At 35.7% G+C, this 26,964-nt stretch overlaps 1 protein-coding gene across 1 annotated transcript; it reads left to right on the forward strand.

Moving 5' to 3' along the window:
• Positions 1 to 434: 434 nt before the first annotated feature.
• Positions 435 to 23,780, forward strand: LOC132557657 (cytosolic carboxypeptidase-like protein 5). Its single transcript, XM_060222177.1, has 18 exons — positions 435 to 549; positions 1,370 to 1,460; positions 1,685 to 1,856; positions 2,232 to 2,398; positions 2,725 to 2,905; positions 3,133 to 4,239; positions 4,794 to 4,963; positions 5,161 to 5,296; positions 6,258 to 6,439; positions 6,916 to 7,109; positions 7,757 to 7,998; positions 8,162 to 8,679; positions 9,631 to 9,839; positions 11,521 to 11,541; positions 13,246 to 13,321; positions 15,449 to 15,467; positions 21,316 to 21,409; positions 21,936 to 23,780. Exons 1-17 carry the CDS (start codon positions 444 to 446, stop codon positions 21,364 to 21,366), a joined length of 3,642 nt encoding a protein of 1,213 aa, XP_060078160.1. The 5' UTR covers positions 435 to 443; the 3' UTR covers positions 21,367 to 21,409; positions 21,936 to 23,780.
• The last annotated feature ends 3,184 nt before the right edge of the window (positions 23,781 to 26,964 follow it).

The raw sequence follows: 26,964 nt of genomic DNA on the forward strand, positions 1-26,964 counted from the left end.
TTGTAGATATTGAATCTATTTTTTGGGGGTCCAACTTAATTGATTGAGAAGAATCTTGGTGATCATGAGGGACTGTGGGTTGTTATAACATTGCTGGCAATATGCACACGGAAAAGCTATTGATTGAAATCATGAGCTATTTCCAGTAAAATGCCTGGAGGGAACACAAAGTCTGGCAAATTATAAGAAATTCTGATTGAATTGTACTAATGCATGAACAGTGATGGACTGATGGTTATGTCAAATATATAACCATGTAGCATTCAGAACATGCTTGCAAATGATGATAGAGTGAAAGGCTTATATTCTAGATTTAAAACAAACATTTTTTCTTTTCACAAAATTTTACAAAAATAGAACATAAAGTTAAGACAACCAATGTATGGGATTGATTTATTTTAAAATTTCAGAATGGTGAGCATAGGGAGTGATTGATATGCAGGATGTCGGAGTTCAGAATAGGAGGGCTTTTCTTCACCTCCAAGTTTGACTCTGGCAATCTTTCTCGGGTAGAGAAGGTGTACAGGGATGATGAAGAAGAAGGCGGTGGTGGTAAGTAAATTTGTGCTTTCTACACAGTAAACAGTAATATTATTTTGAAAGGATTACCATCACACAATAAACAGTATTATCACTTTTCTATGATGTAAAATAGATCACAGATTGAAAACACACAGATTGCTGTTAAAATGGGATTTACAAGAGTCATTAATATTAAATTGTTTAATTTTGTATAAATGTTCAATTTTGATTTGACAGTGTAGTAAATGAAATGGACAACAGTCTGTTTTTGCCAGGAGTTAATTAATTACTACATACACCATAGCAATAGTGTTAGAATTCTCCGTCAAATGTAAATTTGTTATGGTGATACAATTAGGAACTGTAGTCAAATCTTTGAAGATTTGTTAAATAGATGAAACACCAAGCATTGAATGACACCAAAGATTTGCTAAATCACTATGATAGTACATGGGTTAATCTAGAATTTGGGTGAATTTTTAGCCTATTTTGAGAAATGGAGATATTTCTGACAGCCCTTTCGGTCTTAATTCAAAAGAGGGATATGATTAAAGTAAATGGCATACATGCAGATTACATGATAGGACAATGTTGAGGTTAGAATGATTTTCCCTTTTCATAATGGCATGATTTGAAACAGAAAATGTTTAAGCAGAAATACACAAATTATCTCTGTTTTGGGGGAAATTTCCCGTTGTTTTCAGTACATTTTCTTGATTGGGAATTAGTTTATATTCCGAGGGGAAAACATACCACTAGGAGAATTCTACCCTTTTCCGGTAGAGAAATATGACTGGATTAATTCCTGTAGGATGCCTGCTCTAAGTAGATTGATTTAACATTTCAGGTGGGTTTTATAGTGAGCCCAAACCGGACTATGAATACAATGTATGGACCAAGCCAGATTGTGCAGAAACTGAGTTTGAAAATGGCAACAGGTGACAAATACAAATTCTATATTGTTATGATAAAATTTCAACAGATTTTTAATGTGCAATATTATATCATTTATGCAGAGTATTTCCTTTAGAAATGTCAAAATGAAAATGTTGAAATTTGTGTTCAACCTTTTTGTCTTCTGTGAAATGTTTGAAACTGATAAGGATAAGTGAAAAAAAAAGCCCACCATCCAAAATTAAATCTGTAATTCTTTTCTGCTCAGGTCTTGGTTTTACTTCGGGATCAGAGGTTGGAATCCTAACAGGCTAATCAAGATCAACATCATGAATTTGAACCGACAGGGCAAGTTGTACAGCCAAGGCCATGCCCCATTCACAAGGACTCTCCCTGGGAAACCTCGCTGGGACCGGATCAGGGACAAGCCTACATATGAAGTACACATATATTTATTGGTGGTGATTTTATCAGTGATATTTAAATGAACAACATTAACACATATTATGAACCAGTACATTTGCAATATATTTAATTCCTGCATAAAAAGTAAGAGGTGACATCTGAATAAATCTGGTTTTTACCAACATTTGTTCAGTTCCAAATGGCATTTTGATTAATCAGCCACCTCTCTGATCGTCTTTCCAGTCATTAAACATTATCAAATGTACTAATGCTGTTACATTTTTTATACTGTGATATCTTTCAGACAATAGACGGTCAGTTTAACCATACCTTTTACTGTGATATTTTTTCATACATTAGATGGTCAGTTTATCCTTACCTTTACTTTGATACTGTGATATTTTTTTCAGACAATAGACGGTCAGTTTATCCTGACCTTTACATACCGATTCCCTGACCTCAAGGGAGCTATGACCTACTTTGCCTTCTGTTTCCCTTGGTCTTATACCGAGACCCAAGAACAATTGAATCAACTAGATGTGAAATTTGCCGATGCCAAAAATCTTACCTCAAAAAGGTACGTGTCTCAGACATTGTCTCATTGCGTGATTTGTTATGTGGTGACAGGAACACTTACACCGCCACTGTGTGAACTGAAGGGCAAGCATCTCATGTTTTTGTCCTGATCAGAGTGCTATCATAAATATAGAAAGCTACTTTGTGAGGTGAAAGCTTTCATCAATGCACCTGTTGTTATCATTACTGACAGATTTTAATGAATAATCACAATATAAGTGATCACTCAAGGTGCCTATTCCTAAAATAGAATTTTACCATGTTTTCAGTAGAGAGGGAAATATTTTCGAAAGAAAATTAAAATGGTTTTTGACATTGACTTTTCAGTAACCCAGACAGCATTTATTACCATAGAGAACTTCTGTGTAAGTCCTTAGACAATCTACGCATTGAGTTAGTCACCATATCATCTTGCCATGGTATTGTTGATGAAGAAGAGCCTCGTTTTGACAGTAATCTCTTCCCAGAAAAAGACGTACCAAGACCAAAGAAATTCAGAGGGAAGCGGGTAAGAATGGAAATGTCTTTGTGTCTTCACTTAAAAATCATCATAGGGATTTCTTTAATCTGGAGATTGACTACTCATGATCACTTGTTAAATGGTATGCTGACTAGTGTTAACATATTTTTTGTAAAAATGCAGGCACAGTTTTTCATATATCTGAGTATATATCCATTTTGAACTTTCATTGAATAGTGTATTTATTTGGATGTATCTATTTTGTCTCTGTACAGGTGTACCTGTTGAGTAGTAGAGTCCATCCTGGTGAAACACCTGCTAGTTATGTCTTTAATGGTTTCCTTGATTTGATCTTAAGAGAAAATGATCCACGTGCCAAAGCTCTTCGGAAGCAATTTGTTTTTAAAATGATTCCATTGTTGAATCCTGATGGAGTTCAGAGGGGACATTACAGGACAGATCAACGAGGTGTGAACCTGAATAGGTTATACCTTGACCCCGATATCAATCTCCACCCATCAATTTATGCATCAAAAAGTATTCTAGTGTATCATCACATTAAAAACCGTGTTGTAAAAGAAGGTGATAAAATAGATATAAAAGTTACCTTTCCAGGGTCTAATGTTGTGTCTTCTAGTCCAGATATTCCTAAATATTTACCCCAGTCTGCCAAAAACTCTAAACTCCCTCCAAAACCGGAAGACAATAAAGGGGAAATGCAGGCAACTGCTGGTGCTAACTCAATGGGAGATCACAATACTAACAACAATCACAGTTTTATGAATGGAGGACATGTAAGTGTGGAAAATTCTCTTCAGACCAAAGAAAATTCTTGGGTGACTGAAAATCATGACAGTGGCTTGTTGCCTCCTAAAATGAAAGTAGAAAAGTTAAATCTGGCTGGCCTAGATGGGACTGATACATCACTGTATGGAGACAACAATATGACTGTAGAAAATTCCATGGATGATCAAGGACGTTTGTCATCTTCCTGTAGCAGTATACTCAGTAATGCCACAATACAAGACCGGAGAACTGTTGACAGTGAGTTAAGGCTCCGACTCTCGGAGTTAAACATGTCGGACGATAACTGTCGGGGGAAGTTATCACACATGAGTATGTTGACTATGAGTGTAGGATTAAATGATTCTGACAACGAAGATCCCAATACAGAACATTTGGGTAATGAAGGTTCAGAGGATGAAGGGGATTTTACACCGTCCATGATCACTCGTACAAACTCTCCTCATCTATCCTCTCCATGTTTACGAGAAATTCCTCCTCAGGAAAGTGGGATTGCTTTTTATGTTGACTTGCACGGACATGCCTCCAAAAGAGGATGCTTTATCTACGGAAATTATTTTGAAAATGAGGATACTCAGGTAAGTAGTTTGATAAGTACAAATGAAATCACAATAAGGTGTTATAAGTTTACTGGTCTAAAAGAACTGAGTTGAATATGTCCCAATTTTTCATATGGCTTCACCTTATAATAGATAGCAAATCTTTTTATAAATCGAATTGCATATGCTATTTGTTCAGTTGGAACTTTGGATGAGTTGCTATTAAGTTAATGCATGATAATGTAATGCTGACAAGGAATGTACGTCATTCAAATAACAAATGAGATGCACAGTTTAGGTCAAAGATAAAATGTAATATATTGGGTGAAATGTTTTATCGGACAGAAGCTTACTTCATTCCTTTACGATAACTCCATGACCCAGAGTAGTAATACTATATGCTTCCTTGGAAGGAAAAACTTCAAGTTTCTTGAGCTATTTTTAATAGTATGGTATGAAAAAACTTTGTTTAGATAAAATATTAAATCACTGAATTATTAAAGTTAGCTATTAATTAATTCCATTGCTGGCCCTGAATATGGAAAGTTGAATATTGTGTAAATGTGGAATTTAAATCCTCTTGTTGGTTTCAGGTGGAGAATATGCTATTTCCAAAGCTGATTTCCATGAACACGGCCCATTTTGATTTCACAGGCTGTAACTTCAGTGAGCGTAATATGTACACAAAGGATAAACGTGATGGGATGTCTAAGGAGGGCAGTGGACGAGTGGCCATATACAAAGCCCTAGGCATTATACACAGGTGTTTATAGATTCTAGTGGCCTTTATTAACAACAGTGTATAGTAATTTGTAGACCTATGAGAATTGTTGCTGACTGATTAAATTTTTATTCAGTTTTAATGATAAAAATGATATTAGGGTTTTCAGACCTGTTGGGGCAATCATGAATTTATCTTGTAGTCTTGTATTTCAACATTTTATGTTTATATGTTTCAAGTTATACATTGGAGTGTAATTACAACACTGGAAGGATGGTGAACCCTGTTCCTCCAGCCTATGGGGACGATGGCCGGGCGACACCCCCTCCAATGGCAGCATTTCCTCCCAGATACACACAAGCTCACTTTGAAGAGGTTTGTTAAAGAACAAAGAAGTGATAGTTTGACTAATATAACAGCAATGATGTGAATTTAGCTGGTTACTGTTTTATGTGCTATGTATATCAACTATGATATTTGTTTCAAGATCTGACAGTAAATTTAACGCTTGTAACTGCTTCAGTATTATTGACCTTAAATAATATTACCAATAACAATTTCCTGTTTAGATATTGATAGGTCTTAACATAGATTGATAAAATGTCTTTATTTAGGTTGGCTTAGCCGTGTATATGATATTTTCCTTTTTATGTTGGCCAAGCTCAGTAAACAATACACTTCCTTTTAGATTATCCAGGTTCTGTGTTTTTGATTGGCCAAGCTCTGTCTATTACAATTTTACTGTTTAGGTTTCCTAAACTCTGTCGCATTAACTTTCTGCATTGATTGGCCAAGCTCTGTCTATTACAATTTTACTGTTTAGGTTTCCTAAGCTCTGTCTCATTAACTTTCTGTTTCAATTTGTCAAGCTCTATTACAATTTTACTGTTTAGGTTTGCTGAGCTCTGTCTCATTAACTTTCTGTTTCGATTGGCCGAGCTCTGTCTATTACTATTTTCTGTTTAGGTTGGTCGAGCTCTGTCTATTACTATTTTCTGTTTAGGTTGGTCGAGCTCTGTCTATTACTATTTTCTGTTTAGGTTGGTCGAGCTCTGTCTATTACTATTTTCTGTTTAGGTTGGCCGAGCTCTGTCTATTACTATTTTCTGTTTAGGTTGGTCGAGCTCTGTCTATTACTATTTTCTGTTTAGGTTGGTCGAGCTCTGTCTATTACTATTTTCTGTTTCGATTGGCCGAGCTCTGTCTATTACTATTTTCTGTTTAGGTTGGTCGAGCTCTGTCTATTACTATTTTCTGTTTAGGTTGGCCAAGCTCTGTCTATTACTATTTTCTGTTTAGGTTGGCCAAGCTCTGTCTATTACTATTTTCTGTTTAGGTTGGTCGAGCATTATCTATTGCTGCTCTGGATTACACTGACACAAACCCCTGGTCTAGACTGACTTTGTCAGAGATGAACAGCATACATGGAGTGCGGGAGAGTGTTAAACGGTACCTCAGAAGTATGAGAGGAGGGCCAAGAATTCCTAGAAATCCTTCTAAATCCTTTGTTAAAAACAGGTGTGTATCACTAGGAAAGTTTGAGTACATTGCCTCTTCCATTGTATGGGAGGCTGGATGGAGAATAGAAAACTTGTAGATCAGAACATGAGAAATATTTTAAAGTATTATGTTTGAAGAGCTGAGTATCTGTACTTAAATTAGACACAATAGGTAAACCATCCAATGAAAATGACATAGGGACTGTTTTCATGTCAGAGAATTGAGAATTGTTGTCCCCTCACATGTCAGGCATTTAATAACTAAACCATGATTTGAGAATTAGATGTTGATGTGAAATAGTTTATTTGCAGTTTAGTGACATCAATTAAATAGCATATGAAATGTAAGAAATGCTGATAACAAGCTCATCAATCCAAACAAATGTTTTATAAATAAATGTATGGAATTTAGTGGTATTATTTTGGATGTATATTATATATGATTTTAGAAACCCACCTATAAAGTGAAATTTTACTTCATTTTTTTTCCTGCAGCATTACAACTAACCAGAACAATAACCGATTAAATCGTACCAACAACGATCCAGGACCTGGAGGCCGCCAACTTCCTGCTCGCATGAACTCTGTGGAATCCACCGCTAGTAGTAGCAATTCTGCCTCACGCTTCAGTCGTCGTGATATGCAGACCACACAGAACCAGAAGAGGGAGCTTGGACCAGTCAGGGAAAGTAGGTATCACTTATGTCATTATGATAGTTTTGGAGATGTGGAACATAACTCCAAGAGGCTGTACAGAACCAAATACACATCTTAACCTTATAGAATAGGTCCATCTATCTAGATTGTGTAAATATTTTGATAATAAAAAAACTCATTTTGGTGTAAGTACAATGTAGTAACTCACTAGTTTAAATGGTAGTGGTAGGAACTCAGTGTAGTATGATTAACACAATAAGTGACTCCAATATAACTTGTAGAGTGCCTATAACTGTAACACTCATTTCAGTGAAGTTTGAATAGTGACTTACTCATATGAAATTGGCAGCAAAGACACACTTTTGTAGAAGTTATACAGTGACTTTCTCAAGTGCAATTAGTGTATTGTAAGATTGTTGTGACTCAGTCATGCGTTACTATCACAGAGACTCACTGTAATGTGACACTATCATATTTTGTATACCTTACCAACTAAAATAATTCATATTCTTATTTCTTTGTTTACATTAGAATCATTTGTCATTTTTGAAGAATATGGTGCAACAATATTTTATAAAGTCTTTAGTACAAAAACATGTGAAGCATTGTCACTGTAGTGGTTTTACAGCCTCATCAGACTTGACTTGATTTATCAGTAGCTACTTTTATTTTTCTACAGCTACCAGGCCTACCATTGCACCGCAACAAAGGCGACGTGGACCTAATGCACCTAACTTTGGGTCGACGACCTCCCGGTCTTTGGGTCAGCCAAGCAGTTCAGGCAGTGGGTCAGCTCCAGTCACACTCACACTGACCAACAGTCAGAACAATGAGGTGAAAGTGATGCGACAACTGTCGGCTGATGCGACAACTCGTAGTCCTGATGATGAGAAGTTACAGCCCTTACGTCATGTGAACTTGGTAAACCCAAATTTGTTATTTCTAGAATATAATTCATCAGTATTGTTTTAAAATTCACTGTATGTTATGAAAGGACAACATATATTTTTAGTTAAAAGTGGATCTTGTAGGAAACGAGCAATTTTTTAAAGTCAATATTTGATAATCAGTTTTACTTTTTCAGTTAGCTATAGCAAAGAAATCGGGTCCACCTAGTCGGATTCCGCTACCCACTGGAAATCAGGGTGTTAAAATGGATGTTCAGACTCCACAGGATTTACCACCCCCTAGGGTGCCAAGTGGACGCTGCGGTTCTCGCTATGGTCAGAGATCAAACATGCAGGCATACCCATTGAAGAAAGCTAATGCTGAACAGTTACCATCAGAAACTCCACGTCATTCCATTGCAGATGGACTCCTGGCTAGTCCATCATCTGTAGGACCAAACGCCACTGGTAACTTATACAGTCTCAATAACATCCGTCAAAGTGCTGCCTCAAACATGGTACACAGTGCACGTAGCATGCACAGCCTTGGACCATCTTCTTCCCTTGGAGGTCAGGTGTCCTCCCCCAGCATCTCTGGGGCAAATCACTCAGCATCAGGACCTAATCTTGGCCAGCCTGATATGGATTTGTCTGGGCCCCTACCACAGCCCCCATCCTCAGCAGCTGAGAATCTTACAGTCACTGAACCTAACAAGTGGGTATCACAAGAAATATTTCTGTATCAGATTTTTCAATACATCAGTTTGCTATAATATCAAGTGTACGATTTATTTTGATAATAACTTAATGTAAACTCATGAACATCTTCAAATAAGAAATGAGATAAGTACACAACATATTAATAGAAGACTTTCTCCTTCAAGATACTTCATTCATATATTTACTGCATTCAGGAGGTTTTTGTTTATCACACAGCTATGCTGTTATAAACATTGTGTAGAAAAAAAGATTATTATTGCCATACTTGTAATATGACCTAGTAGAACTGTAATTGGATGAAGTTTCCCATTGTTCTTATTACAACATCACAACATCATGACATCATCAACACTGTGACATGACATAAGGAAGAGATACAGAGTGAGAGTATTTCCAATTCAAATTTCGTATCAGGAAGTTTTCACAAATGTTTGCAAAAGTATCTAAGTTTTATGATAAAGAAAATCATTTCAATTCTGATGAGATTTATGAAATTTGTCACAAATTTTTTCACTTTGTCTTTGTCAAAGACTGGTTTAAATGAAATAAAAATTGAAAAATCTTCTTTCATAAATATCATGAATTGAAATACCTGTAATATCTTCTATATATACTTACATAATGATAGTGTTAGCGGTATAGGTACATCAGCGGTTCACATCTATCTCTTGTTGGGAAACTGCAAATGACTGTCCATTAGAGAAAATAAAAGTTTCTGTCCATAGCTCAAGATAATGATTTCAGGTGTGTAAGCTATGAACTTTATCCATAGGAATACTTGAAGATGATTGCTCCTGCTTTTGAAAATTATCAAAAGAAAATCTTTTTTAAGTAAATTACCTTTAACAGAAATGTTAGAAAATAGTGACAATGTTAAATGCTTTAGATTTCAACTTACACTTATACCTGCTTTGACAAAAGTTTTATAAATGGCCTTCTGCAACAGTGAATCTCCAAAACGCCGTCGCCGATACATGTACTTGAAGAGGAGAAACCCAAGTCCTAAGATGGGAAGTGCAGGGAACAAGGGACAGCACAGACAGCCGGGTATGGCTGACACTTCCAGTAGTGAAGCTAGGTCTGGTAGGCGTAGACGCCGCAAATCTATGAGGAAGGTCAATCAGTCGCCATCATCAGATGAGACTGGAGGCCAAGGTAATGACTGTTCGCATGATGTGATGTATGGTGTATCAGTTTGGAGTGGATGAGGGAAGTAGGTACAGATGGTGAATGGTGTTGGTTTTTTGTAGATGGAGGGGTAGTCATTGTCTGTAGTTACAAATGATGCAGGGTGTGTTTTGTGTAGGTGTTTGGAATGAAGGATGGGATTCTTTGTTTGTAGGTACAGGCACTGAGGAGTGTGGGTTTTGTGGTGAAGGGGGAAAGTCATTGTTTACAGATGATGAAGGGATGGAAAGCATAACATAAATGGGGTATAGATTATTTGTGTCTGTAATGATTTTTGAAAATTTTTCCTTGTATAGATGTTAGGGATGATCACAGGAAACGCATGTAGGATATTGTTTAAACTGCAGGTAATATGGTACAGTCAAACTTGCAGGAGAGGAGACCTGTTTACAGTGGACACCTTACTGTGGACAATTTTGGTCATCCAAATTAATTTTATTATAAATATTTTATATAGCAGGCACTGCTTTACTGGGGACATAGTTTTGCAGTTTAAAAATTATGTATGTCTTGATACAGAGAAATTCCACCATTGAGTAATTCATCTATTCAATATAAATTATCTCCCTTTTCTAGTTCCTATTCTTGAAACAGTCCATTCTGGGTTATCTATCATAACAGCAATATGAGCTGGGGAATGTGGTAAATAGAATGTGGAACAGTTCAGATACAGGTTATGGGTTTGATTACTGTTGGGAAGGGGCTGCTTTTGAATGTGTTTGATTATAGAGTGAGATTTTCATACATTTAAGGTTGGGCCATAGTAATACTAATCCTTTAATCTGGGAGGATTGTGTGTGCATTAAGTAGTCTGCTTCCATTGTGCTTGCTAGATGTAAAAATTAATAGATTTGTTGTAACCTGCATGTTAAACTGTTGATGAAATGGCTGCATGTTGTTTTCTCTGATTTGTGTATTATAAGCTGTCCCACAGCTAGAAAATGAACCTAAATGTTTATGTTTCTTTCTGAAATCAACATTTTAATTTACCATACTTATTTTAACACGGCTATGAAATTGTCAAATTTGTGACATATAAGAATATATATGAGCTTATGTCTTTGTTCCCCCTTCAATACATTTTCTAAGAAAAGGATATCAATAGAATCCTTGTGACACTGGTTCTGAATTACGGTTATACTCTACCATTATGGAAATCCTGACATATTTTGTTCACAGTAACCAGTCTTCTACTCTAATGTTAAATATGCATGTTTGTTTCAATTTAGCTAAATATATGTTGTAATTCAATAGAGATGTTTGTGACCACCTAAGTTTGAATATAAGCTTTATCAGGTAATCTTTTCACCTGTATGATAACATCACATAATGTATGATATATATATGATATGTAATTTGAATTGTGAATAAATAATATTTTTATGAATTTCAGATTTTTTGTATTGGAGACAGCAGTTTGCTCCATGAACATGTCTTTACAATACCTAAATGATCTGTTATAGATCAGTATTTCTCCTTGGTTATTTAAAAACCTGAAAAGAGCAGATACATATCTGTATGTAGACAAGAAGAAATATTGCTTTTTGGTGATTCATTAGTTTAAGTGAAATGTGCAGATGGTGTATTGCTACACAATATAGACTAGCTCTTGTTTCATAATTTTTCAAACCAAATGGTTTCCTTTCAGTAATGTTAGGCCTTGCAGCAGGCAAGTACTGTCCACACCGCTATTAGTGCCTTAGCTCTGTACATAACAGATGTTAACACTGAGGGCTGCTTGGCTTACTAAAACTTGAATAGTCCTACAACAGTTTACTGTAGTGTAGCAGGAATATCTGTAATAGATATTAACATTATGTGTGACTTCACAATAATGAGATAATGTTACCTTTTGTTTTTTATGGTAAATCTCCCTTCATTTTTTTTTTTTTTTTTTCGCTTTAAAGAATATCATATTTGTAAACAGAATACATCATATGAAAGGAGTCAAAAAACAATTATTATTAATTCAAATGTGTAACAATGCTGAGATTTTTAAGTTGTGTACTTAGGATAATATTTTACAGTCCATATTTTATGTTGTATCCTTATTCTCTGTGTGCTGCTTTTTCACATTTACAATTTATCATTATTAAATAGGTAAATATGTTGTAGATAGATTTTGTATTAGACCAACAACACTAATATCAATATATCACTGCAAATGTACATGGCACACACATTTTAAGGGAGAACATTACTATTATTAAACCAGATACCAGTGTATAACACAGCTAGGCTAGTTTTTTCTGTGCAATGCATATATTTAGATTAGATACTAATGCATCAACTTGCTCATGTTTAGACAGCAGGAAAATAACAACCAACTTTGTATATAAATTTTGAAGTTGTGTGCTCCTTGTGTGATCATCTACCAGGGGTGTGTAGTCCATGTTATCACAGGAATAGCCATTGTTTTGCTGTACTGTCAGTGCATTATAAAGTTTGGAGTAATTTTTTTTTAATTGATTTTTTTGATTGATGATTTTGCTTTTGTTTTCATTAAAAAAAGATTAATGTTTTGTCTGCATCATCATAATTGGTTCCTTGGTATATTTTTTTCCTGGAGTGTTTGTGGTGTGTACAGTTTGATGGATTTTTGTTGATATGAAAGAGCTATGCTAGATTTGACTGATTATTTCATTGCTAAAATTTTTCACTTTTTGGTTGGAATTTTGACAGCACTCTCACTTGTTATAGATTTTCTCACTAAAGGGTGAATTATATCCTGGATATTAATGAGTAGCAGTGAACATATCAATGTAGTTAGATACTATTTTGGTTCAAGAATAACATTTTATTGACTGCTAATTAAATTTAAGCAGCATTTGAAATTGGGTAATTATATATCTATGTGCCAGAGTTTTTTGAAAATCTTTAAATAAAGAGAAACGTAGAGACAAAAAGTGACTAAAGGAAATTCCACTGACTCCTGTTGGACAGCAATGTATCATGACATATTTTAAACACTTTATTAATAAATTGATTGGTATAAAAATAAAGATAAAGGATATTCTGTTGATTTTAATAGAACTATGGAGGGGAGACTTACTTATTGATAAAGAGATAGTAGTGAAAACCTCATCAAACCCATCTAAAGAAAATGTCAGCTGCAGTAATAGAATCCATCTGTAAAATGTCCTGAATCTGAATAATACCTACCATCAAAGAAATGAATATGTGGCCGTTATCACCCAACCCAACCCTCCTAGGACTTAGTTTTCATAAAAAAAACCCCTTGAAATCCTTGATATGTTTGTAAATTAGAAGGATCTGTCTCCCATCATTGATAATGATTATACTGCCTTTCATCATATTCAAGTGCAGACATGTGATCGTAATCTTAATAAGTTGCATCTTTTTGCACATACAGTGGACTTTGGTTTAAGTAGTGCTGCTGGTGGAAACGGCAACACACTGGACGCCGCCAACATGAAAGTGTCACCAAGGTAACGCCCTCTACTGCCCAACTTTTGCTGTGTTTTTATTGGACACAGCTCCTCTTCCCAAGTTACCTCCCCTTTGTTTATTTGTTAATTGCTTTTGAGCTTATGTATGACAGCTATTTCAAGAAATACAATAGAGATTAATAAATGATATATCAGTATTATGTTTCAAATCATATGTTAGATTTAAGACAAAATTGGTTTTTATCTAAACAATAAAGAGAACAATGTCTAACACAAAGTTAATGTGTACATGATCAGGATAATGATGATACGATGTTAACATTTCAATCTACCTACAAAAGGGAGATAACTTTCTTGTATCCAGCATCCTTAGATTATATACCTAGGAATATATGCTGGTTTTAATGTACTCGGAAGCTTGAAATAAAACAATATAAACTACATAGCTAGTTTAGAAATCACATTGATTAGGCATGATTGATTAGGAATAGATCTTGGCTAAATAACAGAAATTTAAAGGCTTTAAATTAGTCCCCTAGTTACTTGGTCACGCCAGCTATTAATAGGCTGTATCTTGTGTAGAGAGATATGTTAAAATCTTATTTTGTACCTCGGTCTTCTAGAGGTTCTTCACAGACATATAAATCACTCTGTTGGCTGTTCACAGTTGTGGTTTGACTGTAAACCTGTTCTGTCTTGTTGTTTGGTGCAAAATTCACTTTTATCAAAAAATGATGCTGTATCACATCTGATCATTTCAAATTAATTTTATTCACAAGTTTTTCATCTTGTTTGTTTGGTTTTTATTGCTGTGTACTCCATGTGAGCAAGTATGAGGTTTTCTCACTATTTGTAAAACAAGGAGCGTGTTGATGTTCAAGGTTACTTATAGAAGTACATGTACCAAGCTTAAAACAGGCTACTGGTCAAGTATCAAAATGAATTAACGGCCAGTATCAGACTCATTATCAAGGTAAACCTTCAGCAGGCTACTGGCTTACTGTCACTGTAAGCTACTAGCCTGTTGTTACAGTAAACCATTTTTGCAGGCTTCTGGTCTGTTATCACCGTAAACCTTCAGTAGATTAATGGCCTTTTGTCACTTTCAACCAACAGCTGGCTATTGGCCTGTTGTCACTGTTAACCAACAGAATAGGCTACTGGCCTGTTGTCACTGTTAACCTACAGAATAGGCTATTGGCCTGTTGTCACTGTTTCAACAGAATAGGCTACTGGCCTGTTGTCAATATTAACCTACAGAATAGGCTACTGGCCTGTTGTCACTGTTAACCTACAGAATAGGCTACTGGCCTGTTGACACTGTTAACCTACAGAATAGGCTATTGGCCTGTTGTCACTGTTAACCTACAGAATAGGCTATTGGCCTGTTGTCACTGTTTCAACAGAATAGGCTACTGGCCTGTTGTCAATATTAACCTACAGAATAGGCTACTGGCCTGTTGTCACTGTTAACCTACAGAATAGGCTACTGGCCTGTTGACACTGTTAACCTACAGAATAGGCTACTGGCCTGTTGTCACTGTTAACCTACAGAATAGGCTACTGGCCTGTTGTCACTGTTCACCTACAGAATAGGCTACTGGCCTGTTGTCACTGTTAACCTACAGAAAAGGCTACTGGCCTGTTGTCACTGTTAACCTACAGAATAGGCTATTGGCCTGTTGTCATTGTTAACCTACAAAATAGGCTACTGGCCTGTTGTCACTGTTAACCTACAGAATAGGCTACTGATCTGTTGATACTGTAAGCCTTTACAGTGGGTGACTAGCCTATATCTGCTGGATACTTACATTAGGCTACGGGCATAATATTACGGTATACATACAGCATGCTACTGGCCTTTTGTCACTGTAAATCTACAGTAAGCTACTGGCTGCCTGTTGTTATTGTATTAAAACCTACAACAGGGTACTGATCTATAATAAGAAAATCTGTGTAACTTTGCGTCTCTAATAACATTTACTATATTAGTTTCTTTTCTGGTATTAGTAGACTGACCCGTGTTCGTCACCCTCAACAAAGATAATATGAAGTACATATTTATGTTATTAGATACCTTTTTACCCTGACATCTCAATAGGATATGTCTTTGTATAGAACCTACAGAACCCTTGTAACATCATGTTATCTATTGTCTTGGAACAGGATCATATCCCTGACTATGGTAGGTACTCTGGGCTGTAGTCACCTGGCTTAATCTGTACAACCCTTTTTATTTCATGATGGACAGAATTAACATTTTAGTCAGAGTAAGAATGGATCACTTCACATGAATATGTTTGTAAAGCTGAAATTGTAGTCATCTTGAAATTAAAGTGTTGTACAGTGAAATTTTGCATGGTGTATACCTTGATTTATTGGACCTGTATTGCACATGTACAGGGACTGTGTGATACTATATGCATGATGCACTTATTTTTTTACTTTTTCATAATGATGTGGCAAGATTTTTTTCTCTCACAGAAATGGTGTTTATCTTACTGGAATTGTGTACAACAGAGCTTACTCTCTTGTTTCATTTTGTGCTGATATGTAAAAATTCTTGAATTATAATTCTAGCTGTTATGGTTTTTTTATTTTCTTAATTTTAACACCGACTTTGATATTGATGACATGGAGTGAGATACTGGTAGCTTATAACATCCTCAATGATGATATATTTAAGCTCTTTTATGATTCACCCCCTTTGTGTATTGTTTATTGATTTGAACTTTAATTGATTTAGAGTGATTTATGTACTCCACTAATTGTAACTTTTGTTTGTGATATAATTCTTATAAAGTAAAATTTCTCTGTGATATATATTTAAGATGAAAATGTATTTGTTTTATTAGAGCCTTCCACCTATTGTGAAAAGATCTGTTGTAAGAAATATCTTTTCTTTCTGTTTTTGATTAGGTATCATGTATTAAGCACATAAAGCATGGGTTGTTTTAAATTGTATCTATTAGAAAGATCACATGTATCCTTGTAGTTCAATCTTTGAAATAATCTTTTTTTTTAACAACTTTTATGTTCAAATGGAAAATGGCCGTACTGACATTATGTGTGTGTTTATATATATGGATGTATGAATAGATTACTTCTTAACATATCCCAATAGTGTAACTTCAGATTTTCTGCTTTATCTTTAGTAGCTTGCTGTTTTAGAAAGAGAGAGGATTGAGGAAATCTTAATAGAAAACTTCATATCAATTTAGTTAATAATGTAGCCTAGCCAATAACAAGTGATGATTTCCTCTCCAGGGAAATCTTGTGATATTGTAAGGAATGTTGTCCCTTTATAGGGAAACCTCGTGTAACGGTAGGGAATGATGCTGTCTCTTTATACGGAAACCATGTGTAACTGTAGGGAATGATGCTGTCTCTTTATACGGAAACCGTGTGTAACTGTAGGGAATGATGCTGCCCTCTCTAGGGAAACCTTGTGTAGCTGTAGGAGTGATGCTGTCCTCTCTAGGGAAACCTTGTGTAACTGTAGAAGTGATGTTGTCCTCTCTAGGGAAACCTTGTGTAACTGTAGGAGTGATGCTGTCCTCTCAAGGGAAACCTTGTGTAGCTGTAGGAGTGATGCTGTCCTCTCTAGGGAAACCTTGTGTAACTGTAGGAGTGATGCTGTCCTCTCTAGGGAAACCTTGTGTAACTGTAGGAGTGATGTTGTCCTCTCTAGGGAAACCTTGTGTAACCATAGGGAATGATGCTGTCCTCTCTAGGGAAACCTTGTGTAACTATAGGGAATGATGCTGTCCTCTCTAGGGAAACCTTGTGTAACTGTAGGGAATGATGCTGTCCTCTCTAGGGAAACCTTGTGTAACCATAGGGAATGATGATGTCCTCTCTAGGGAAACCTTGTGTACCCATAGGGAATGATGCTGTCCTCTCGAGGGAAACCTTGTGTAACTGTAGGAGTGATGCTGTCCTCTCTAGGGAAACCTTGTGTAACTGTAGGAGTGATGCTGTCCTCTCAAGGGAAACCTTGTGTAACTGTAGGGAATGATGCTGTCCTCTCTAGGGAAACCTTGTGTAGGGAATGACTGTAGGGAAAGGTGTAACTGTCCTCTCTAGGGAAACCTTGTGTAACTGTAGGGAATGATGCTGTCCTCTCTAGGGAAACCTTGTGTAACTGTAGGGAATGATGCTGTCCTCTCTAGGGAAACCTTGTGTAACTGTAGGGAATGATGCTGTCCTCTGTAGGGAAACCTTTTGTAACCATAGGGAATGATGCTGTCCTCTCTAGGGAAACCATGTGTAACTGTAGGAGTGATGCTGTCCTCTCTAGGGAAACCTTGTGTAACTGTAGGAGTGATGCTGTCCTCTCTAGGGAAACCTTGTGTAACAAGGGAAACCTTGTGTAATTGTAGGGAATGATGCTGTCCTCTCTAGGGAAACCTTTTGTAACCATAGGGAATGATGATGTCCTCTCTAGGGAAACCTTGTGTAACTGTAGGGAATGATGCTGTCCTCTCTAGGGAAACCTTGTGTAACCTTAGGGAATGATGCTGTCCTCTCTAGGGAAACCTTTTGTAACCATAGGGAATGATGATGTCCTCTCTAGGGAAACCTTGTGTAACTTTAGGGAATGATGCTGTCCTCTCTAGGGAAACCTTGTGTAACTGTAGGGAATGATGCTGTCCTCTCTAGGGAAACCTTGTGTAACTGTAGGGAATGATGCTGTCCTCTCTAGGGAAACCTTGTGTAACTGTAGGGAATGATGCTGTCCTCTCTAGGGAAACCTTGTGTAACTGTAGGAGTGATGCTGTCCTCTCTAGGGAAACCTTGTGTAACTGTAGGAGTGATGCTGTCCTCTCTAGGGAAACCTTGTGTAACTGTAGGGAATGATGCTGTCCTCTCTAGGGAAACCTTGTGTAACTGTAGGGAATGATGCTGTCCTCTCTAGGGAAACCTTGTGTAACTGTAGGGAATGATGATGTTGTCCTCTCTAGGGAAACCTTGTGTAACTGTAGGAGTGATGCTGTCCTCTCTAGGGAAACCTTGTGTAACTGTAGGAGTGATGTTGTCCTCTCTAGGGAAACCTTGTGTAACTGTAGGGAATGATGCTGTCCTCTCTAGGGAAACCTTGTGTAACTGTAGGGAATGATGCTGTCCTCTCCATGGAAACCTTGTGTAACTGTAGGGAATGATGTTGTCCTCTCTAGGGAAACCTTGTGTAACTGCAGGAATTGAAGCTGTCCTCTCTAGGGAAACCTTGTGTAACTGTAGGGAATGATGATGTCCTCTCTAGGGAAACCTTGTGTAACTGTAGGGAATGATGCTGTCCTCTCTAGGGAAACCTTGTGTAACTGTAGGAGTGATGTTGTCTTCTCTAGGGAAACCCTGGTGTAACTGCAGGAATTGAAGCTGTCCTCTCTAGGGAAACCTTGTGTAACTGTAGGAGTGATGCTGTCCTCTCTAGGGAAACCTTGTGTAACTGTAGGAGTGATGCTGTCCTCTCAAGGGAAACCTTGTTGTAGGGAAACCTTGTGTATGTAGGAGTGATGTTGTCCTCTCTAGGGAAACCTTGTGTAACTGTAGGAGTGATGTTGTCCTCTCTAGGGAAACCTTGTGTAACTGTAGGAGTGATGTTGTCCTCTCTAGGGAAACCTTGTGTAACTGTAGGAGTGATGTTGTCCTCTCTAGGGAAACCTTGTGTAACTGTAGAAGTGATGTTGTCCTCTCTAGGGAAACCTTGTGTAATTGTAGGAGTGATGTTGTCCTCTCTAGGGAAACCTTGTGTAACTTTAGTGTGTGCTGATGCTATTTCTGATTCAGTCTGTAGTGCCATTCCCGCCTTAAAGCTTAAGCTTTGCTTGTACCAGAAAAATACAGCATTGCTGCCAAATCTTGAACACATACTAGTCTTATAATACCATATATTTATTTACAACAGCACTTCTATAAGTTCTGTTATCACTTTTGAATACCAATCAAACCCACAAGATGTTATGATACAGGTATCGCTTAAACAGAAAGGTTTCAGTCATGTTAATGTTACCTCCAGTTAAACTCGTAGATCCTTCTATCCCAAATCTGGCTCGATTTCTGGTTATAAAATGGGGTGATATCAAGAAAGTTTTTTGTGTTGAACAGAATGCACAGTCAGGTAGCCCGAAGCCATTGCGAGTGGCTTCCTCCCAGCAGAATGCTGCTTCACGATGTCTGGGAGTATTTGAAGTACGTGGGGATGAGAAAAAGACTGCTATTCTTATGAAACAATTTTCAAAAGGACCGCCTCAAAAGTCCAGTGTAAGATTTCTGCTGCCATTACTTAATTCATTTAACAGGCCTGTATGGCTTCAAATGAAGTGCTGAACTTGGATGTGTGCATGACTTTATCATTTACCTCTAATGCCAGACAGACCACAATGAGTCATGAAAAAGCATGACATTCCATCCCATTGCTAATAATAATTCCAATCAGTCGAAGATGACTGGGAAAGGTCACCTTAACCTCATTTATCAGAAAGTGTTGCTGTGGTTTGTATGCATGTTGACTGTGAGGGGTGAATACCGATCATGTGTGCTGATTGTGTGTGGTTCGTCATCACCAAAGTTATAAATTCCTTCTGGTAAAAAGGGCTGTAAATCTAAATCAAGCTGCTGTTTGTTGCCCAGACTTTCCTTTTAAAATTTTTTTTATTCTAGAACAGCTAAAGTTTTTATTATCTTGGCAAAGAGTCAGGGAATGTAATGTTGGTCTAGGTTTGATGCATGGCATCCAAATAAAAAGTGATTTTAAATGAAAATATGGGCAATCACATTTTCATATAATATGGCATGGATGATGCTTAAGGCGAGATTATTTCAATTTTGTAGGTCAATATTATGATGCCACCTCACCTAATGTATAGAGTGGTTTGTTCACAAAGGGAAGTATGTATTTCAGTTTCTATTTTTAAGATATCTGTTTAGGTACAAAAGAAAGGATAGATGAATTAATAACTGACTTCCGCTAAAGAAATAAACTGACCATAGTGGACATCAGCTACAACAGACCTCGTTATCAACTGTGCAAATTGTTTTTATATGCCAAGTGTCTACTGTTCCAGGCTGTCCTTTTATGTGTTCTGTTACTTAAATTGTTATTTTCACCCGATTTTTATGCTTGAAATACATTCCTTAACACAGCTTGTTTACCATGTGTTAATTGTTTGGGTCAGTATAATTATTGGAAGAGAAGCATTTAATTTTCATGTCTAGTTCAGATAACAAGATAGGATCATTGTGATGCATGTTAATCTAACATATCACAATAGATACCCGAGCTTACATATTGATGTTGATTCTCTCCCTCTCTAGTTATGAATACTTCCTGTAATTCAACTTTTACACAATACATGGGTTGTGGGATCCTGGGAATTTGAAGACAAAATGACTGTTTGTGATGCAGATGATTGTGTTAAAAATTGTGAAACATTTCATGAGGTATTCTCAGTTTATCGTATGTGTAATTTCTAACATATTATCAGTTTTATTTATTTCAGGAAATTTTAAATTTCTCTATATCCACACTTACTGAATATTTGTATATTTTCAGAATGTTTTCTGCACATATAGCACTATCTTTTGACATTTATTATACTGTATATTGTACATAGTAGTGGTTGTGATGAATCTGGTGTCTGATATTTTTACTGATGCTTCTAACGAACTCAAATCAATTTCTGTTACACACTGTAAATCTTTATGGTTGTAAACAATTTAATAAATAGTTGCTGTCTTGCATAGCAACAATTTGAAATATGTTTTAACATCATTATGTATCAATATTTTATTTTCAGACATTGTCAGATGAAATTCACTATGTACTCCATTCAACAGTGGCTATGTTCAAATACAGACAGTAACTGAGTACTGTTATCCTATACCAGCCAATATTAAACAATTTTACTGTAACCAGAAGCTTAAGTCCTATTTGTACTTATGGTATACCAGGCTTTGGTCTTAATAACCTTTGTGCGGTGATATTTTTGCCAGAAAGACATCCTCTAAATTCTTTGTTTTGTCACTTACAGCAGACACAGCAGCAGTTTACTCGACAACACAGACATTCCGATCACCCTTAGGGACCTACCCGGCAATGACAGAAGTCGCTTCAACTCCGCGAGAGTAAGTGTCGAGCGATTCCCCACCCCCCTAAATACCATATGATTAAAAAAGTACACAAGACCTTAATGTGCTGGAGATTTTTATTGAGATTCTGTAGTATTGTTTTAAAGACATTGAGCTCTGATAATCAGCATTTAGATTTCACATGAATCATATGAGAATTATGAATATTAATTGAAATAGTTTCTACCAAATTTTCATGTCAAGGTAGGTCCACATAATCCTGTGAACTCTCGAGAATGTAGGACTGTAGACTAGTTCTGGTGATTCATCTCTACCCACTTCTGAGGTCACAGGATTCAAATGTACATATTTTGGCCTAGAAAGCTGACAGCAGTATTGAACTTATAATCTTGACTCTGTAGGGGGTCATTTTAAGACAACTGCAACTTTATAAAAATTAATTAGACATTCATTTTCATGCATTTAAGTCAGCTCTGTAAAAGTATAAAGTAAAGTAAGGATACCACCATCCCTGTCCAGAAATTTATCTTGGTAATACATGGATATTTATTTTTTTTCACAGGCTACACCTAGTCCAATGACATATGATTACAAAAGGCTGACACAGTCCTCAAAGACACAAAGACATCACCAGGCTCCGAGTAAACTCACTGTCTTCTGGATAGACTGATCAAGGGTGGTCTACCGCTGACTTTGTGTCCCTGATTGACCGACCTTGTCTTTGACCAGAAGTCCAGGAATGACCTGTTTCTTAGTTGATTGTCCATGATTTCCTATGTATGAAATAGATAACTTGTTCATCTTGAGCACCCCTTTGTAAACAGTTTTCTGGAGACTTGTCTGTAATTATGAAACATCTTCTAGAAAACAACAAAAAAGTTTATGAATCACATTGTGTTAAAATGTAGATATATATATATATCACTGATATTTCAATATGTGTATAGCAATGGCAGGTAGTTAAAATGTTGGTAGTGGAAAACGAAATTTGAATTTGAATAATTGTAAATTTCATTCATATTACTTGTTGGCGGAGTATATATGGAAAACAAAGAATGACATGTTAAATGGCTGAGTAATTTATTCATAGAATATTAAGTCAGCATTGTTTTTACAGGCCTAAAGGGCATTTAGTCTTTTTCCCAGAAAAAAGGTAGTGATGGGCATATTAATTGGAATACAATAGTAATTTATAGTTGCTTTTGGCTAGAAGTTTTATACTTTTTAAAAGTTGAAAGTCTAAATTTTTTACTTACTGAGACTGTATTTTGCAGATATTTTATATGAAGGCTGACCTAGATTAATGGTTAGAATGATGAGTATACATTTGAAATTAAAATATTTCTACATATTGTTTTAATCCTCTAGCTATGGGTAAAGCTAGTTCCTGAATCTCGTATTTTTATTCATGTGCATGTTCAAAAATACCACATTTCATGTCTTGAAAAATACTGTGATGTTAATTTCCCAAGGAGTTAAAAGATTTTTATATACTGTCTGTTTAAATGTTATAAACATGGAGCTCTGACAAAGAAAGGACTTAATCAGTAACCAACAGAAAGTTTGCAGTCAATGTTTGTCTAAAGATAGGTTTCCAAGCACAGGTACAATACTTGCGGATTTTTAATTTCATCAATGTGTTTTTGGTTGTTTGTGTTGACCTCATTAGTGCACATAACCTGAATATCATCAGAATATGTAAATGACCTCTTCTTTTGAACTTTCCCTTGGCAACAACAATTGGGAGATTACATTAATTCTAAGGTTTGTCAAATCAGGTATGTGATATACATAGAGTACACCATGTCAAGTGATTGGTATATAGATATTGGTTCATCTGTAAGGACAGGACAAATTTAACAATCAAGTCAGTTTTCAATGATGGAAATTTGATGACTTTGTTACATCACTCATAACAAATTGTCTATTAGGCAGGACATGTATGCCCTTCAGTTAACCTTGATTATTTTTTAAACATATCGTATGATGCTTTCATTCCCAATTTGAGAAGTGGGTAATATTTCTTCCAAATGTAAACATGTCTTAGAACTGAATATAAAGTCCAAAAGAATTTAACATACTTACAGGTGATTTTTAATATCAGTTTTTGTGTTCGAGCAAAAAGTCATCACAAAAATGGTACGACGTGATGTAATAGCTAGTTAGAATTTTATCAATGCTAGAAAAAGACACATTTCCTAACATTTTCATGGATGTGTGCCATGCATGGGAACCCATCTTTAGAGTGAACTGTGAAGTCTGGATCTTTCACCTGATAAAAGTTTATTTTAATGCTTCTTTACATCATGGTTTAAAGATGGCAGTTCGTATATCAACTAAATGTTGCTGATAACACTACAGACTTAGATATATCTAGACAGGGATAACATTATTAATATATCTATACAAAGTCTGTAATAAAATTATTCATATGCGCTGTATCTGTATGTAGATATATCTTAGTCTGTCTTTAGATATATTATAATATCACAGTTTGTATATCTGATTTAGATATCCAATTCCTTGGTAACATTACCCATATATCTGTATTCAGATACATCTTTTCAAGACTGTGGTTACACAATTTATATATCTGTATTTCTGTGATCAAGATTTAACGATACCTTTATCAGCATTTGTCCATAGTGGAATGAAATATATGTACCTGTATGTTGTATTGTTCATATAAACGACTGTGAATGACCTGTCTGGTTAACCTCTGTGTGGGAGTCCATCTAAATCAGAGAAATCTGTAAAAACACTCATGGCTTTATATTGCAGTGTATCATGATTATTTTGGTGTAAATCCAAGGTTTCCATTTCAAATTTGTTAATGGTTAATTTAATATACAATTCTTTTAATATCATACAACTTGGATTTTAATGTAACAATTGCTTTGTTAGTAAATTCAGGTGAAATTGGATATCTTTTGTCTTTAGAGATGACTTGAATTTGAAGAATTGCATAGTAGCTGCAAGAGATCCAATTTAAATTAAACACCTCCCAAGGCGTGCCTACAGACACACCATAAAAATAAACATAGCAGCACACAAATAGAAATCCTGGTTTCCTCGGGTGTATATTTCACATTAAGTTAATGTGACAGGTCATTTTGGGTTGACTATATGCCTGTATTATGCACCAATATTACCTTTTATGTATAATGTCTAGCAATGGCTTGGAGACACCGAACTTTTATTGTCTGACGTACCTAGTTTGGCGTCTTAGATTTTAGTGTGATACAACATAGACTGTGATATTCAACGTCCCTCTACTTTGTATTTATTGTAGTATTTATTCTAATGTTTTAGTGCTGCGAAACAAATTTTAGAAGTTAATGTCAATTATTGTATTTTTACAATAAGGAATATGATGCAAGCTTTTCTGAAGGCTTTGTGTTAAAGACAAAATCGTCTATGATTTTTGAAGCTGCATTAAAAAAACAATTTGTAATATTTAAATGTGGAAGTTTAATTTGTAGGAAAAAGACCCATTATTTAAGATAGGGTACCTTATTTTTTTAGTTTATATAAGGAAAAGACTAGTAACTGTACAATATGCTAGATATTTCATATTCCGTCCTCAAAGTGTCAAGTCATAATAATGTTATGATATAGAACATGGTAACATGGCAGATTTTTCATCAATCAAAAATACCCAATTAAATTTTACCAGTATGTTGATGCATTGTACAATCCATTGGACTTAAATATAAAATTTGGTATTAGCTCGATGCTTTTATCAGTAAAAACACTATCAGTACAAACATTACACAGGTGCTGTATAGATCATATATATTATAAAATCTAGAAGTCTACATTTAGATCTTCCTAACATGTAACTGTTTACACTTGCCAGCTATGTAATTTATAGTTTGACTATTTAAATTTAGAGTTAAGGCATTAGGACAAGAGTACTAAGCCAAGAGCTGTGGTAGTAATCCTTGCTGTTTTTGGATGGGGCAGGATTTTCATTTTGTTACTAGTTTCAATACAAATTTGAGCTTATCTGTAGTCCTATATTGAAATGCATTATCAATATTCAGGGACGTTTAGTCAAGAAATATCTGGTGTTCTATAGAATCAATCATTTTAATATACATTTATTATTGCAAGTTTTGGGCATTTTGTGGGAAAATGTGAAGGAGTGGTAGAGTATTGTCAACTTCTAATATGTATAGAACATTAAGTTTGTGGAAACTACAATTCATTAGTGTAAGGAAGCCAAAGATGTATTTACATATAGAATTTCATAGATGGGACTTCTGATATTGACTAGAGCACTTGTACATTTCGTCTGGTGTAAGAAGTGCAATTATTGTGCCATAGATTTCTAGAATGTCAACATCTATTGCAAGGTTATTAGGTGAAAATTTTAGGATTAAGAAAACAAATAAATGTCCAATATTTAGAAGATACTTTCCAAATGATGTTTGCACAATATATTCAATATGCACTACAAGTATTGATTACTGGGTTTATTTTTAATTGCGGGCTTGAAACAAGCTATGAAGCAAGCTTTTGGTAAATTTTAAGTTCTAGATCTGGTGTAACATTAAACTGATGTTTATTCAACATTGACTGTTTATATTGTGTGTGATGGTAAGATTTATCACCGACAGGTGGTAAGGATATGTTTAATAAATTTGTACCATAACCTGATCTTGCTGTTCATCTTTTTGATGTACCACGCAGTACTAAACATACATAGTCTGACTTCAAATTTAACAATTTATCCACTACAGGACCTCATTGTAAACAAGATGCAATTCATTATGGTATTCACCCAGTTTCCATGTACTAGCTTTTGTTATTCCAGCAACCTTAATGTTAATCGCTGTTGGGCATTTTACAATACAAAGATCAGATGACTTCAAAGTTATTTCACGAGTCAATTGCTAAAATCTGGTGCCCCAGTATATCAGTTTGGTAAATCCTCATTTTTACATCAATTCAATGGATCTTATTTCTCCTTGGCCTACAGTACATCGAAATCAAACGAACTGACCTGACCAGAATTGTTTGAAACAGAAAAATTTCAGGTTCCTTTGAAATCAAATGTTATAAAAATCTTGCTCCCCCATAGTGACTATGGAGTATTCCTATTCATTTCTTCCTCCAAAGGAAGCAAAGTATATTGGTAAAGGTAGTGATGGCAGTGTTCCATTTCTGTAATCCATTAATTATTATTAAAAAATTATTTACCTGTTTTCAAGTGAATAAAAGAATTTAACCTAAGGTGACATTACTTTATTTCACCAGATTCTTCAAAACAAAATGCAGCAGAGGTTATACTGAAATGTTATATTCACCTGTGAGAAGTTACAGTCATCTTGTGTACACTAATTCTGCCAGTTTTGGTGTAACAATGCAATACACAAGATGTATTTTACCTATGAGGTGATTGGAAAAATTGTAATCTGGAAAAAAATCACACTAGTTACAAGGTGGGCCCCTGGACCAATTTCTTGGTGGCAGAGTTAGTGTAAGGCTAATTGTAGATTTGTTATCTCTATTTCTTCGGTCCCTAGAATTGCCTTTTCAATTCCGATAGAAATCACACAATAGCCACCAAGTGGCAATCTTTGATT

Source organism: Ylistrum balloti, unplaced genomic scaffold, assembly GCF_031769215.1.
Source record: "Ylistrum balloti isolate Yb309-2 unplaced genomic scaffold, AGI_CSIRO_Ybal_v1 Utg370706, whole genome shotgun sequence".
Lineage (NCBI taxonomy): Eukaryota > Metazoa > Mollusca > Bivalvia > Pectinida > Pectinidae > Ylistrum > Ylistrum balloti.